Raw genomic sequence first — 16,990 nt, forward strand, 5'->3', positions numbered from 1 at the left:
CGGCCGCCCAAGACTTCCCTCGCAGACGAGACGAGGTCAGGGTCGAATATCAGAGCCGGCATGGTCTCTACCAATGCCGCACACAAAGAAGATGCTCGCTCATCGCTGTCAACAGGTTCCAAGCCTCCTTACGTTTCATGTCCTCCTGCAATGCGATTCTCTCGAGCGCCGTCTGCCCATTAAAGTATTTCCAAAAATCTTGCCACGCCTTGGCGACTTTTGGATCCTTGAAGCGCTTGCCGATGGCCGAAAGGTAGAGCGAGTCTTTGCCCGTGGCCTTCTTGGCGTCGACAATGATGTACGGCACCATGCGCGCCAGGTGCGGCGCGTCATTGGTTGACGGGTGGTCCGTCACCGCCGGCAGTACCTTGCGGGCATGCGCCGTGGCCTTCTCGGCAGCTTCGCGCTGTGTCTTCTCCGCGATGCGCTCCAGCCGGGCCTTTTCGGCCACCTGCTCGCTCATCGTCGGCACGTGCGCCCCTGCCGCCCCGTCGGTCTCGGACTGCTCATCGACGGGGTTCAAGATGCCAGAACTACTGCTGCGCGCCCCGCTGCTGGTGCTGAGAGAGCTGGTGTCGTCGGCCTTGCGCAGCTCATCACTCTCGAGCTTGTGTTCGACCTCGTATATTATCTCGGGCCAGACGATGACGTATGCAAAGGTGCAGAGCTGGGTGACCCAAGCACCACGCATCAGCCATGCCAGCATGGCCAAGTACGTTGGGCGATGCGCCTTGCTAGGGCAGAAATGCTTGTACGGGCGCGGCGCGTAGGACAGTTCGGCGAGGAAGTTGGTTAGTGGCGGCGCCAGGGGGAATGTCTTTTGCCACTCTGAACTAGCCCTGGGGAGGTTGCGAGTGTCACAGTTCGGAGACATGATGTAGATATCACGAGCGTGCAGAGGCGGGATTGCAATGGCGCGGCGCCAAAAGATGAAGTGTTGTGCGTACTTACGCACTTGGCTCAGCGTCAGTACGTTACTTTGACCGACTTGATAGAAGCTATATTCCGATCAGAGACTTGAAAAAAGAATGCTACGAGGCATTGGGCGGGGGTCGACTCACGACTGTGTTGGCTTTGACAAACGAGCAAACTCGACCATGGCGACTGTGCTGGGGTCTGGGTCTGCCTGCAGCTCAGCAATGATTTTCTTCTCATCCCCCATTAGAAGCAATGCGAAGTTGCGATCCAGGAAGCCGGGCTCGTCCAGGGTGTCTTCCCCTGTAAAGGAGTTGGCTGTTGTCAGCCAGAGACCTCTGGACTCCTTCTGACCGATTTGGTGGAGGTCGGTAACGTAGAATGGCACGGGAATCTGAACGGAGGGTGTGATGGGCCCAGCTGTCGTGTCGAGTTGCAGAGCCGCAATCTTGTTTTGAGATACGGCTTCATAAATGTCCTGGACGGAGGCGGCGAGAGACGAGGTTGCTAATATCTCGCTCCACAAGGAGCTCATCTTGCGTTCTACAGCACGGCGTCAGCATTGATGTCACAAAAACAATTGCCGTTCAACTTACTGTCTTCGCGGCCCTTATCTTTCAATGCAGAGATGCGTTTTGACTCTTTCCACACGAACTCACTGTGTTGTTGGCAGTATTTGTAGGCCTTGTTCACTTTCTTAATAATGTTCAGATACAGAGTGTCGATGAGCTCCTTGGCCTCCTGCTTCCTCGGGTTGAGAATAAAGACCAGGTTGAACATGGTCATGGAAGCGCGTTTGTCATCCACCTCCTCCGGCTGGAGCTTTTCATCGTCTCTTGGTTCTGTCTGAGATGCGTCGGCGCCAGTGGGCGTTTCGTCATTGTCCTCGTTTGGTTCATAGTCAACCAAGACGGCCGACTCCTCCGTCCGCACAGATTTGGCCCTCTCCGGCTTCCCTTTCTTCTTTTTCTTTTTCTTCCAGCTACCACTTTCGGGCACGTGGATGGGATAAGAGACGCAGTACAGTGGGTCGAGAGACAGCTGGAAGAGTTTCTTGTGATAGGCTCTTCCGGGGGTTAAGATACTGGCGAGATCTTTCGTAGGAAAGCCAGCCACATGCTCCCAGGGCACGATCTGAGTGCCTTCGTCGGTGATCAGGTGATCATCTCCCGCGGTCCATTGCTGCAGATCGTCCGCGTTCGCATCCGCGTCAAGCGAGGCGGGTTGATTTAGACGCTCAAGCAGAATGTCATCGCTATCCGCGGCGGTATCTGCCGGCTCGTGGCTCTTTGATTTATTTGGGGGCAGAACCTGGGGCGGGTAGTGAAAGACGAAATTGGGGCCATCACGAGATCGGTTGATGACGAGCGCCACGGCTAGAAAGTTGGAGGGGTTCGGGAGCACGGGCTGCGCCATGTCGGCAAAAATCGGTGTCACGGGGACAATGGCTCGTTTGGAGGGATATTCAAACGGCTCTAAGCTGTCAATGATGAGCACCGTGGGAGTGGTCCAGCAGGCATCGTCATATTCCAGCCGCGTGGTTGGAACGGACGGACACCAAGGAATTCGACGCTAGATAAGGCGGCAAGCAGGCAATCTACATCCCATCCTCCCAAAATGCAGCTCGTCGGCAGGGTTGCAACGAGTAAATGGTGCGCAGGGTCGTTGGCTGGGCGCGATCCGATGTTTGTACGTAACGACGGAAGGATGGATGTTGATGGACAATTGTACGTGCGACAGTATCTAGTTGGGATGCGCCGCCGTGAATGGACGGGTGAGCAAGAGCGGAAACGCGCGCGGCCAATAGACGAGAGGCTGCTGCTTGGCGGCGAGGGCGGAAGCGCAGGATGGTCTAAGCGCATGTGGCTGAACGCCGTTTCGATGTTAGAGTGGGGTTGAGGCTCCCATGTGAGGGTTTCTGCGGTGGGCAGCAGTGGTAGCATGCTCCAGCTGGTACTTTCGAGGAAGTTTATTCGTGTGCCCAGGCGGAAACACTGTCAAAGGGTCTTCCAATGCGGGTCTGAACCCAGAGCCGTCACATGTCTCGGAGTCCCCCCCTCCAAAAAGCCCCCATCTCCAAGTACTACGCAGTATCCACGCATACCTTCGAGCTAGGCTGTATCGCGGAATTTCCTTATCTCCTTCCTGCCAAACACTGGCCTGAGCTCCTAGACAAGCGCAGCGACATATGAAATGCTTCGAGGAGAGACACATGTAGTCGGTGAGCGTGCTAGGGCGGGCAGTGGTGACAGGTGACAGGTGACATGACGAGACCTGCTCGGCTACAACAATGACGAAAGAACGACATGGGAGCCCCAACTTTTGGGGGTCATTTACGATCCATCATCCAGGTCGGGGGAGAAAGCGGCCAATGCCGAGGGAGGATATGGCCAAGTGGCTGTCTAATTCGTCCAGTCCCGGGCGATCCAGGCTCTCGTGGTTGGTTGTCGCACTGCATGCAAGAACAGGTAGCAGCAGCTGCAAGGCCCTGGAAAATAGCCAGAACTAATACTTCCGGGCAGCTTTGGTGGCGGCGGGGAAACCGTTCCAATAAAGGAAAAAAAGCACACTCTCGCACACGAGCAAACGAGAGAAAGCAATGGGGGAGAGCAGAGAGAGAAAGAAGCTCTTGGACCCCGCCTCGCCCCCGCCTCGCCCACCCGCTTGTCTCTCACCCGACGACAGACTGACGCTCGTGCCACGCGTCCAGCGCAAAGGCCAACAAATACGGGATCGTTGAATCAATTGCGCCCCTGGGAAGCAAATCTGGCTCTGGCGCTGGCGTTGGGGTCGCTGCAACACACATGAAAGACAATAGGTAAGGTAGGCAGTCGGTACCTACGAACACTGCAACGGGTCAAGAAATCCACCCCCCCCCCCCCCCCCCCCCCCCCCGCCTACGGGCAGTAGAGTCCCTAAATTGAAAATGTGGCGGTCCCAGTGGCTTTCACATGTCCTGCCTATTGCCTTTTCATCTCTCAGCATCTCTGTAACTCTACCGAACCTGCTACCTTAGTATCAGCTATTCCCTGGCTGGCTGGCTGGCTGCCTGCGTTATTGTTTGCTTCCTTTCCTTGACCGACGACCAAAGGAGGATAGCCACTGCCCACCGCCAAAAACCACACCCCCAACGAGAACTCATCTTCATTAAACTACCTGGCTTAGCGACGACTTTTTTTTCGACCTTCGGCTCCGCAACGAGGAAGGCAACAGGTCGTGTGCTCCGCTTGACTCGATTCGCGCCAAAGACGACAACTGGTTCTCGACTTTAATACTGAAAGTCCTGCCCCTTCCCTGTCAACCTGTCCACCATTTACTCCCCAGTCTCAATATTCTCTCCCCCCTCTCTCCCCTTCTTCGACTCTTCACGCCCCCATCAATTCGAATTGTTGGCACATTTTCTGTCAATCTGGCCCTTACCATATCCGCCTCCTGTCGGCTCCTCCCTCGAATCATCGACCTCCCTTGCGACCCCTTGCCTATCTCAGACCGCCTCAACACCCCTATTCGCAATCTGTCGTTGAACTTAACGCAACCTGGCTCGACTTTGACGATTTGCATAGCTGTCGTAGACCATCACCCTCGAAGACCGGTCACCTTGTAGCCATTGCCCTCCCGCTATTGTCTGGGCTCTCGACATTTACCTTCCTTCCCATCACCAACAACCTTGACGGTCCAGCCATGACCCAAGGTGCGAGCAACGGCCACCCGAACGGGTTGACGTCTGCCCACGTTCCATTCCTCCCCCTCCCCTACGATAGCGAAGACTCTCAGCAATCCGCCACTCGTTTGATCCTGACTGTTCGACCAGACTGGGACACCGCCGATGACAAGATCGAGTTTGTTCGCTTCACCGACGGCATCACCAACACCTTGCTCAAAGCCATCAATAAGCGAAAAGGGTGGTCCACGGAGGAGGTGGACAGGGAGGCTATACTGTTGCGGGCCTATGGCAGTGGAACCGCCGTTCTCATTGATCGCGAGCGCGAGGCTCAGAACCATGAGCTTCTCATGAAGTATGGCTTGGCACCCGAGCTGCTTGCTCGCTTCAAGAATGGCATGCTCTATCGCTTCGTCAAAGGCAGCGTAACCGCCCCCGAGGACCTCAGGAAGCCATCCATCTACACCGCCGTCGCCAGAAGATTGGCTCAATGGCACGCCACTGTCCCTTGCCTGACGCATCCGACATCGAAGAACGGCATCGCCAGGGAAAATGGAGACCACAGCCACCTAGACCGGGACGAGATGATTGAGAATGCCGCGCCCGGAAAGCCAACGCCGAATGTCTGGACCGTAATGCAGAAATGGATATTGGCCCTGCCCACGGATACATTAGAACAGAGACAGAGACAGGACAAGTTACAGCACGAGCTAGAATGGCTTGTGAATGAATTCAGCCAGCGCCCTGGATTGGGGGTCGATGGGGTAAGAAATACTCACCTGAATCGCTCTGTGGAATATTGTTGGCTAACTAGTCCCGGCTCACAGCTTGTGTTTGCCCACTGCGACCTTTTGAGCGGGAACGTCATTGTGTTACCGACGACTTACGCTGCGAGTGGCGCTAAGGATCAAGTCTCGGTCACGTTCATCGACTACGAGTACGCAACCCCGTCGCCAGCTGCATTCGACATCGCCAACCACTTCGCCGAATGGGGCGGTTTTGACTGCGACTACAGCGCGCTGCCTAGCCGAAGCCAGCGTCGTGAATTCATCGATGAGTATGTCCGCGCCTACTTCAAGATTTTGCCTGGCAAGAACATCATCGACTTGGAGACGGAAGTAAAGAAACTCAACGACGAGGTAGACCTGTTCCGTGGCGTACCAGGCTTTTACTGGGGCATCTGGGCGCTTATCCAAGCTGTCATCTCGGAGATCGACTTTGACTACGCATCTTACGCCGAGACGCGTCTCGCAGAGTATTGGGCCTGGAAGGAAGAAAGGGATGGCAGCAGAGCCGCAGCCAACAAGGAAAAGCCTCTGCGCGAGCGACGATGGGAACAAGTGGAGTAAGTAATGATGAAGGGCTTCCTGTCACGAGGAGGCTTTGATGACGGGCATCAGCGAAGAACAACGCCAAAAACGGAGTTTCTTTAGGCAAGGATTTCTGTATATAAACTTCAACTGCGAAACAGAAATGGATCGACGAGAGCGAAGCATGATATTGACACGGGCCGGCGTCATTCAACATGAGCTCGACGAAGGCCTCGAATGAGCTCCGGGGCGTTTCGGGACTAGATGGAATCTAAGTAATAATTATCCTCCCATTGTTAGTACACATGAGCATGATAGAAGAAGAGAGTATGAGCCAGACGAGTCCCAGTATTATTATTATTTCCACATCTCGAGTGTTAGCAAACCAAAAAACATACATTTTGCTGCTCTGTCCAGGGTTCATCCGGATAGAAGGGCGAAAACTGGGGCTTCTCTACCTTACGTAGTAGGTGTGCACGACTCGAGCAGATGGGTGGGGGTAAGAAAAGAGGGGGAAAGGTGGACGGCCGAGAGAAACAAAAACCAAAAACTGGCAGCGATCCATCTCAGGAGTCAAAATATAGCAAGTACTTGCACATCGATGCAAAAAATAACAAGTGATTCAATATGTGGGCTCGACGTAGGCAGATTGTAGGCACATGTGAATTCAACCCACCCATCACCTATTTCAGCCTCTGCACTGACCACCTTGGAGACGGCACAAGATGATTAGATCTTGGTCTGGGCCTCGCACATACTCTCTATGCCTCTACCGTCATTCATCATTGCGCCTCATAACCCACGACGGAATGGCGTGCAAGGTTTTCAGGCTGATGTTGGTCGGCGGAGAAGAGAGCAACAACCTCCCGCACTCAAGTACGCATCGCTCCCCGTCTCTCTCAACATAAGGACGATGGGGGGCTGCCACACCCGCCGCCTCGTCACAATGATTACTCCCGACTGCCCAACCTAGGTAAAAGCACTGACAAAGGTAGGTTTGCTAAAAGCTGAGTGTAATGGCCTTTGATATAGCAGCATCAATCATAACAGACACGTAGGCAGACTTGGTCTGACATAGGCCACACTTCCCCATCGAGATACGCTGGCGACGATAGCCGAGTGGAAAGGTAAGTGACAAGTACACACGAGAGGCAGCCGACGGTTAGTCAGTCAAATCGGGTCGAGTCGAGTCGTGACGTGGGAGGAGGATAGGAGACCGAGGAGGTAAAATACTAACAAGCAAGATGAGATTGAACGAGGAAGAGATGGACCGGGAAGCCTGGGAATGGGGCAGCGGTTCCGGCTTTTCCATCCCATCCAAAGCAGAGGTTTCGTTTCGGAGGCATGAGCCGCTTGGCCAACCGTGCTGCTCCTGACGCGCGTGGTACGAGCATATCGAAACAGCGGGCCGATGGACAGCTCTGAAATCGAGTTCTGTCTCCGTCTCATGAGGAGGAGGAGGATCTGAGGTTGGCGAAGTCGGCCTGACTTGATCACGTCGGGCGTCGGAGAACGACTGTCGCCGGCTCAAGTACTACTGCCAGGCATGGGGAGATGAATACATCTTGCACGGAGAAGGCTTGATTGAGTAATTTTGCTTTGGTTTAACATGCTCTTACTCGGTACCAAATCCAAGGATCAGGATTCTGGCCACTGGGCCAAGGACGAATGGGACTCGCGAGGAGGATGAACTCCTCCCCACCGAACCGAACCGAAGCCAGGAATTGGTCTGAGGGTAATTCAATTGCGGTAGGGGGGGATGTCGATTCAAGGTGTGCTTGCTATGAACCCAGAACCGGGTACTCTGTATCTGGGCGGTATATAATCCGGCTGACAGGACAAGTGCTCAAGTACGTGGTTGCTGCAGGGAGAAGACTCAAATATCATCGACTGGGATTCGAGCGGCTAGGAGAAGTCCCGTCATGAAGTATGGCATGGGTAGTGACGGACGGATGGGCGAGGCGCTCTTGGCTTGGTGTTCTTCCTTCCTTCCATCTGCGCGTATGTGCTGTCGATTTCGTTACTTTGAACACGCAACTTCGACTCCGCTGCTGTTGGGAGCGTCTTGACTTTCTGGCCAGACGCAGCTCATGCGGCGCGGCGAACGAGCAACGGGCACGCGTACCAATCTTTCATGGTACACCCATGATGTAGATGCAGTTCATGCCGCGAACATTTGAGTATTTTCGAACTCTCCGTGTCCATAGTCGCTCGCAGCCTTCACTGCGCGACTTGGAACCCCTCACAACATGGGTAGCATTCCCCTCTCGTCTCTGCCGTGGCCAACATCTGGGAGATCGCCTCAGGTACTCATATTCTGGATGAAAGTTTTCGGCTGTCTTGATGGTGTTAGATGACCCGAGACGCACGAACGCGAGCCGGGGTCTGCAGTGCGAAGGAACCGTAATCACAACCATGCTGTAGATGGAATTCGAGGTGCTAATGCCGCCTGTCCTATCTTCCGTCCGTCTCGAAGGCCGATGACTATTTGACTTCCATCCCAGGGCTAAGAAGGTGTGATGGTCCATGGAGGGGGGGATAGGAAGAGCCCACACAGCATTGGCCAACCGCCGCTCCCACCTCGATCTTTGGCCACTGCCCAACCCCATTCGCCGTGTGACGGTGATGCAGGCATCGCGCGCGTCTCGCTGCTTTAAGCACCCTTCAATCAGCTGGGTAGCTGTAGCTGTGGCCCCCCCTCAACCTCGCCTGCACAGCTATCTGCAGGTTGTAACGGTGACTCGGCACATGCTTGTTTCTGCCGGGACTGGCCCCCAGCATCGAACCACGGACTCTGTGGCCCACGTGGAGCATTGGTCCGTGTGGGCGTGGGCTTATGTGGAAGTGGGTGTGAATTCGTAAGGAGGGTATGGTTATTCCGGTGCTATCTAGGTACGGGGTCTGGTCGCGGCAGCACGCCACGCACACAGCAAGGCACAGTGGTTCGGAGGGAGATGGATGCGTATGAATCTCGCCCTCTGGCAGAGAGCTATTGCTGAGGTACGCAGTGGAAAAGTGAGCGGACGAGCAAGGCAGAATGTCGCAATCCAGTGTACATGGAAGGATTCCCCTGTAGTTGCGTGATGCTTCGAGAACCGTTCCAGCCCGAGTGAAAACCAAGCATGCAAGGCCCAAGTAGCGCAAGCATGCGCATTGGGGGAACAAAGCCAAGACTGCCGGTCTACGGATGGGCAAAGCTGACTATATAAATGCCGTTCTTGTGCAGGCAAGTCAGAAGAAGATTCCCCATTTATATGACAATTATCCAGCTGAAGCCTCACACGAAGAGGAGGGGCGGCATGCCGTGTGTTTGCTGGTATGCTGCCACTGAAAGTGACAGACGTCAGCAGTCGACCAACGAGCAGACGGACTGGCTCGAGACGAAGCACAGCGAACAGACATTGAGGCCAGGCGTCCGTTTGACCTGACCTCGTCTGGTGTTTTCCGGTCGAGCCTTGTCTGGCCTGAGCAGCATCTCAGCGGCCGGCGGTCGGAGGGTCGGAGACTGCGCAGGCGGCCCCACGTAGACGCCAAGCCAGCGCGCTCACCCAGGCTCATGGACCCCATGAACATTGTCAGACGGGGGATTTGAGTGCTCTGGTTTGTTTCTCCACGGTGCTCAGTCGTCCAAAGGAATCTCTCTGCTTGCTCCTCCCAGTGCCTCCACTTCTCGGGACGGGAAATAAAGCGGTAAAAACTCGAGCCGGCCAGGAGTCCCTACCGATGAAGGACGAGGGGAGTAGCTGAGAGGGCGCGCGCTGAAGGGCTGGAAGTTAGGCTTGGTAGTTGCCAACGACGATTGAGTGCGTCTGCGGCCGCTGACCACCCTCCTTTTCAAAATCCAACGGTCGTTGCTTCCCTTCAACTCGCCTCGAACCCCCGCAGTCCGCGGTGGCTTGAGATCTCGTTGATGTAGTACCGCTGTAGCCATCATTGGAACAAACAGCCGTCGGACTTCAGGCGTGGGAATTGCACGGAGGGTACAGAGAGTTATGAGAAGAGCTACCAAGTAACATCCTAACCAGCCAAGCAAGTGGCTAATGTAACGAGGTAGGGGAGAAGCTGGGATGAGCCGGGGGTGTGGGATGCCAGATGACAGGGTCTGGAGGCGTGTGTGAATACCGCGTACAGTAAGGATACCTGCCCTGTGGACCATGCATGACCTGTGCGAGTTGGAGGGTGGTACGGTCCAAAAATGGGGGCCTATGGTAATATGACGGGCGAGGTAGGGCCGAAGCGAGAGGGCATGGGGGTAGCTGATAAGAGGCGGAAGGCGTACAGGGCCTGCGTGTTGTCCGAGTTCCAAGAGCCTGGCGGCTCGCGTCGCCTCGAAGACAGCTCGTCGGTCGCGTCATAAGCCGACAGATACTCATCATGAGCCGGCTCAGGCAAGTTTTGTAGTAGGCTGGAGACCGAGATCGTCGTATGTGAGAGGGGTGAAAAAGACTCTGGAAACAGCGAGTGGAGGAAAACAAGAGATGAGCCGACTGAGAGACTGGGCCAAGAAACAGACGGCGACGCAGAACGATGCAAGGCGAGGCAAGGCAAGCCTTAGGCCCGGTTGAATGATTTGTCTGCGGGTGCGAGGATCGGACGCGCAGACACGGAGTACGACGACTGTACATTGAGAACCTTGGATAAACGTCGGTCGGATGGCGGCCGAGCTCCCCACAGGACGCCGCAAATGTTTGAGAGGATTTGAGGGATTGAATGTACTCTGGATGTAGAAAGAGAGACGGGCAGAGGATTGAGGGGCGGTCACTAGAATCGAGAGAAGTTGAGTGGTTCATCAGCTCCATGCCCTGGCTGCTCGAGAAGGTAACGGTAACGATGCCGGCAGGCATTTGAAGCGGCAAACTTACCAACACTTGCCTCTGTCGACAGTTACATCCGCAACGGCCCCGGTATTCGAACCCAGTTGCCAACCAGCACCGCGCCTCAAACTTGGGACCGATGAGCCCCTCTTGCCGGGAATATCGAAATGGGGTTGCTTGCTTGCGCCAGTGGCTCGCGGGAGAGGTGCATGCTCAAGGGTTTCCCGTGGCAAAATAAACAATCGTGAGCCGGTAATGCTTATGTATTTGCATTCGGGGATGAAGATGGAAGGTGAAAAGCGAAAGAAGAGAAGTAGCGGCTGCAGGCATGTCTGGCTTCTTTTTGTTTAGTATACGCAGCTTAGCTAGCTGCGTGCCTGCTTTGCCTGCACCTTGGCTCAGCTAGGTTGAGGCGAAGTACCGTGGTATTCGTAGTTGCCATGGGTGGGAGTAGCTTGGTTGGACAGACCAACACACCGACCAACCGGCAAAGAGCAGACTTGCAGCCAAGACACTGTGCGGATTATATAGCCCGCTCTGTGGGGATGAACCATGACGGAAGACGCAGGTCGCGAACAAGGCGCGCGATATTGCGAGACCCTCAACGGAGCTAAGGCCGTGAAGCGACGGCCGATGACTGGTAGAAAGCAGACAGGTCCGGAGGGCAGAATGACCAGACCAAGGGGGGAAAGGAAAAAAACAAAACAAAAGACATGGTGCCAGCGTCCCCCAAAACAGATGAACCCGGTACCCTTTTCTTGCATACCTAAGGTATAAGTATGGACCTTAGCGGGTGTATTCGTATTGCGTAAGTAGGTTCTGAAGTTACTGACACGGAAGTGAGAACGGACAGAGCCACTTTATTACGCAGTAAGGTATCCGTACTGACTGACTGAAGGAAGGAACAGAGGCATGGAGGTCAGGTAGGTAGGTAGGTACCTACGTATTGTGTCCGTCCGGACCTTCCCTCCCTCCTCCCTCGCAGCCCGTCTGGTCTGCGTCCTCTCAGTCTCTGCACCTGCCCAGATCCTGGCCGGACCTGTCGCCGCTCCAGGAACCTCATCCATCCATGCCCTTCCTTACCTACGTATCTAAGGTACCTTACCTTCCCATCCGCCTCAGCAGCTCAGGCTCATGCTCAGGCTCAGGCTCAGGCTCAAGCTGTTTAGTAGGGGACCTTGTCTTTCCACCATCCCGTCCCCCTCAACCTTCATCCCGGCCTCAATCCACGTCCCAATCCCAATCCTAATCCCGGTCCCAGTCCCCGTCCGTCCCTCTTCCACACATTCCACCCACTGCATGCCATGCCATGCCATGCAATGCCTTGCCATGTTACTTGCTACATGCTGCCTACGACTTTACCAACAGGCCATCGCCATTGTCCACTAGCAAGTACGAAGCTCGCTGTCGTCTATCTAATCATCGCCGTTAGCCACGCGCCCCACTTCCCCAAATCAACCCTGCCCATTATTAATAAAAGAGCTATCACCCCAATGAGGGAGGAGCCCAGCAGAGTGTTCATCGGGTGCGGTGCGGTCCTGCTATTCAATGCAACCACGGCGAACCACCACATCGCTGGAGCGAATTTCGGGTCTTATTTAATTTCACAAAATTTCTTCTTCCTCTCTTCCTGTCATGACTTGACTGTGCTGCATCCAACCTTCGTCTTGATGATAGAAAGCGTCCCGATAACAGAGAGCACTGTGGAGGACAAAGCTTGAATCGGAAACAAGACCGGAGACCGCATATCATTCGTACCTTGCCTTGCCTTGCCTTACCCTACCTCACTCGCCAACGCCGACGCACTTTCTCAACTGACGATTGAACACCGGGAACTAGGGGACCTGGAAACCGGGCCTGGTCCGATTCGGTTCCGACCCCCTTGCCCTACCCAGCAAGCGCCGGTATTATTGCTGTGTGGTTTCGTTTTCGACCCCTCCAGCATCCATACCTACACACTTCACCTCACTTCCCTTAACCCTGAGCAACAACCCCCGGCGAGAGGGAGGCAAATTCTGGACTGGACAGACCCAAAAGGCAAATCATTCATCTGCCCGAGAAAGGGATCTGCGCGTACTGGGAACAAGCAAGCAAGAATTTCGAGCCGCGGGCGTGGTGGGCTTTATGGACAAGCCATGAACCCGACCATCTGCTGTTCTGGCCATTTTGACCTCGTACAAAGTCAACAACAGCAGCAGCAACACCAACAGCCACAGCCACAGCAGCAAAGACACCACGACCTTCGACCAGCTCGCAGCCGCAAGCCTCCCCGACTTAGGACGCAAATCCTGTTCGCAGTGCCTGCACATCCAGCAACGGCTGAAGCGAGACCATGAAATCTGTGTCCAAAGCTGCCAGTTGATGCAATCACGCAAAGCGCGGCGACGTGTAATCCAGCCATTTCTTCCGACGCCAGCGAGACTGAGAGTTTCTTGCACTGCTGTAATTTCTAACTGCCAGTCAGCCCTGTCCTGCCTTGACATCGAGCACTTACGTAGTGTCTTCGTCGTCGGCTGGAGGAGGACGCCTTCGAGGCCCGGGAGGAATGGCGGCCGATCCTCACAATCTCCCCGACCCGGCCGTCGATACTGCCATCCGGCAGCTTCTTGATCAGCAAGCAGAGATTCAAGCAAGACTTGCCGCCTTGTTGCCCGCCAAGTATGGCCCAAATGTCAGGCTGGAGCTTGACATGCTCCGCCATAAGCTACGCGTGTTGCAGACATACTCCGATCATCACCGTAAGTTCCATTCCCCAAGCCTTTATGGACCTGAACGGACCGAATATTAAACAAATTTCATTAGAAATTTCGAGCAGTATACCAGTCGTCTCCGAGTTGGAAGAGGCAAGATCTTTGCAGTATCGATGCGAATGCATTGAGACTGCTTGCTTGGAGCAGGGTAGGTGTCTGCTTGAGTGCATCCCCTAAGTACCCTTTTCTGTCAAATGCCTAATTTTTTTCGCAGGCCACGATCTCTCAGACCCAAGTATGATGGAGGCGCTCAGGCGGTCGCTGTACGATGAGGCACCCGCAGGCTATGCGGCCTGGTTCGATCGCAATCTGGCAAATTATGACCCAGTCGTTCGCGGTTGGAGGATGAGGGATAGTTTGTCACCATCATCGCGAGCTCCGTCTTACAAATGCTGGGATGAGCGCTGCATACATTACATATACGGCTTCTACAACAAAGAGGATCGAGATGCCCACGCGCGAGAACACAACATTCATGTCCATAGGGACTCAGGCATGTCTGTTGGCAACACCCCGCCCATTCCTTTTCCCGAATACTCGACGACGAGACCTTGGGGACCCGAGGCTAGCAAACAACTACTCCCTTTACAACTGCCAAATCCCTCAAGCGGTGCACAACTAACATCCCTGACGACTGCGGGTCAGCCGAGAGACCGTCGCGATACCTTACAGTCCTACTCGCTTATCAGCGATCCCTCAGGGCCTGGAAGAGGTTCTGTGGATTCCGAAGTCGACCCTTTACTTCCACCTCTGAAGCGCAGCAGGGTGGGACAATCTCGGTTGCAGTCCATTGGTGAGCTCAGGCTACTCCAGGACTCCGGGCCTTGTTTGCGCTGCATGGTGACGAAAGAGCCAGTAAGAACACGAGGCCCTGGAGACGCCGGGTGGAAGTTTACTGACGGTTGACAGTGCGATTCCAGTGAGCCTTGCTACTATTGTACCGATCAACCAATGAGTCCGAGCAGCGAGTTTTGGCGAGTTATTGGCTGTCATCGTGGGCCATTGGAGGCCTTTTCCGACATAATGCTTTCAGGTCAGTTGTTTGCATGCCAAAATCCTGCAGCTGAACTTAACGCCCCGTAGCTCCCGTGTCACCCAGGCAAACCCAAACTCCGATAACGTCTCCACTTGCGCAGAGGAGGAGCATGAACGAACACCTCGAAAATAGCTATCGAATACCTCCTGACATACTCCACGCCGTAAAAGCAAATCTGGACTTCGACGACGGCTTTTGGTGGACAGAAGAGCTTGCCAGTCTACCACTGACAAATCCTACCCTTTCCAACTACTCTCGAGAAGCAATTGAGCGTCCACCGCCGATCTTGAGCGTTCTGACGGCAAGCTGGAATGGAGGTGGAACATCGTACAACTTTCTCCACCTCCTTAAAACCAGCGGCTTGATTGCAGCGACAAGAGAGATGGAAGAGGCAGCGTTCCCGGTTTTGTACCGAGCAAAACTCCTGTTGCGGGAAGTCATTTTCTGGGATCTCCAGCAACCCGAACCATCCATCCGTATAGAAGGCGGGCCGCCTCATCGAGCTTTGTTTGCGGACGAGATCGACCACGACGCACACTATCGCTTGCTCTACAACTGTATGGCACAGTTCCTCCAAGCGTTCGAAGGTGTAACGATGAGGAAAGGCCCTCAAGACGCAAAGACGTGGCTCGCAACTTTCATATCTCTATGTATATTCAGCGTTGTACGAACGATCTTCATTGACATGACGTCCTTTCTGCCTAGGCGTCTTGCAGTGCAAACGCCAACTACGTGGAGAGGAAGTTCCGGCGCACAAGCAATGCACAGTGTCTACAAGCTTCTAGTTACCATCTTTGTCGGCTCGGGGCCGATGCTTTTGGACGAGCAATCTTACAGCATGGATGAGCGCGACAGAATGGTGGTGGAGGCCCTGTTGATGGTTGTACGCAAAGATCTGTGGGCGCAGCACGGATTTTCGTCTTCCGCGGATTTCTTGATGCACCTTGGAGACGGCGATACGGTAGGCACGGCCGTCTTTAATGGATTTCTCAGGCAAAGGATTCCTGCAAGAGCCAGTTCTCTTGTACTGCCGCCAATGGTTAAGCCCGGAGACGAACCAAGGCGACCGATGCACGATCCCCGAGCGCTAGGCGACCCCTGGATCCCGAACCCGGCCCCACTCCCGGAAAGAGACTTATTTGCCGGAGGAGGGCTGGATTACATGACATCTCCACAGGCAATGGACCCTTTGGGCCGTCGACATACAGTTGGGGAGAGCCCAACATTTCCTCGTGGACCCATGAGGCCCTTGGAGTCACCAGTCGCAGGCGGAAGAGGACGTCCAACATATCAACGACCGCCACTGCGTCGAGTCTATTGCATCAAATGTAACGAGTACCCGGAGGGATTCCGCGGTGAGCATGAGCTACGAAGACACACCGACGCGAAGCATGCTGCCCTGGTAAAGCGCTGGGTGTGTACCGAGCCAGACAGTTACAGCTCGGCTTTGCCTCAGCCAGTGGTTCCTTTGTCGAAGTGTAAGGCTTGCGTCACGCAAAAGCGTTACGGCGCTTATTATAACGCGGCAGCGCATCTTCGCAGAGCTCATTTCAATCCGCACAGAGGTGGAAAGGCCAGCGGTGACTGGCCGCCTATGACCATTTTGAAGGACTGGATGCGAGAAGTGCGGCAATCCGTCGACATCCAAGACAACGACGAGTCCAGTGGAGGTGAAGAGGGGGACTACAAACCGCCGCCGGAATACTTTACACAGGCGCCGCCCCCGCCCCCGCCAATCCGCTCCCCGAACTTTGGCCCTGCTATGATAGCAGCAGCTCCGCCGTCTGTTCCGATGCTGATCGCACCGGCAGAGCCCATGGTATCCTCGCAACTGAGTAGTCCTTCAACAAAGACTCTCGACAATCGAACGCGATGTCCTCATCCTGATTGTGGAAGAGTGTTCAAGGATCTAGCAGCACATATGCTTACTCATCAGGAGGAGCGGCCGGAGAAATGTCCGATAGAGACTTGCGAATATCATATCAAGGGCTTCGCCCGGAAGTATGACAAGAATCGGCATGCCCTAACACACTATAAGGGCACCATGATATGCCCCTTTTGTCCCGGAGTGGGTACTGCGTACGAGAAAGCGTTCAACCGAGCCGACGTGTTCAAACGACACTTGACATCCGTCCATAACGTGGAACAGACACCACCCAACAGTCGGAAACTAATCATTAGTGGATCCGGCAATGTTCGCGGCGATGGCGCTCAATGTTCCATCTGCCAAGGCTTCTTCGGCACAGCCCAGGAATTTTATGAGCATTTGGATGATTGCGTTCTTAACGTTATTGTACCCTCGTCGGCCAAGACACCCCGAGACTCGTCGCTGCTTCCCTCAACATCGTCTGGCATGGAGGACAGAGAGAGGATGGGCGACAGCGATACCATAAACGTAAAACCAATGTCGCCTCCTGGCGAGAAGATGGATATCAACCCATAGCGCCGGTTGGGATTTGGGTAGATCAGTTGATTTTATTCATGTGTCGTGTAAAGGCTGGGAT

At 54.7% G+C, this 16,990-nt stretch overlaps 3 protein-coding genes across 3 annotated transcripts; 2 read left to right on the forward strand and 1 right to left on the reverse strand.

Moving 5' to 3' along the window:
- Positions 1-67: 67 nt before the first annotated feature.
- NPR3 (Nitrogen permease regulator 3) lies at positions 68-2,331 on the reverse strand (the record flags this gene model as incomplete). Its single annotated transcript, XM_036641310.1, has 3 exons — positions 68-998; positions 1,062-1,458; positions 1,512-2,331. 3 exons carry the CDS (start codon positions 2,329-2,331, stop codon positions 68-70), a joined length of 2,148 nt encoding a protein of 715 aa, XP_036492958.1.
- Positions 2,332-4,596: 2,265 nt separating this feature from the next.
- Positions 4,597-5,925, forward strand: etnk (putative ethanolamine kinase; the record flags this gene model as incomplete). The annotated part of the gene is made up of 2 exons (XM_036641311.1): positions 4,597-5,340; positions 5,404-5,925. 2 exons carry the CDS (start codon positions 4,597-4,599, stop codon positions 5,923-5,925), a joined length of 1,266 nt encoding a protein of 421 aa, XP_036492957.1.
- A 7,320-nt stretch (positions 5,926-13,245) lies between these two features.
- Positions 13,246-16,929, forward strand: RME1 (Zinc finger protein RME1; the record flags this gene model as incomplete). The annotated part of the gene is made up of 5 exons (XM_036641312.1): positions 13,246-13,438; positions 13,503-13,598; positions 13,665-14,305; positions 14,360-14,483; positions 14,534-16,929. 5 exons carry the CDS (start codon positions 13,246-13,248, stop codon positions 16,927-16,929), a joined length of 3,450 nt encoding a protein of 1,149 aa, XP_036492956.1.
- Between the last annotated feature and the right edge of the window lie 61 nt (positions 16,930-16,990).

This window comes from Colletotrichum siamense (genome assembly GCF_013390195.1).
Source record: "Colletotrichum siamense strain Cg363 chromosome Unknown KSG_Cg363_contig06, whole genome shotgun sequence".
Taxonomy (NCBI): Eukaryota; Fungi; Ascomycota; class Sordariomycetes; order Glomerellales; family Glomerellaceae; genus Colletotrichum; species Colletotrichum siamense.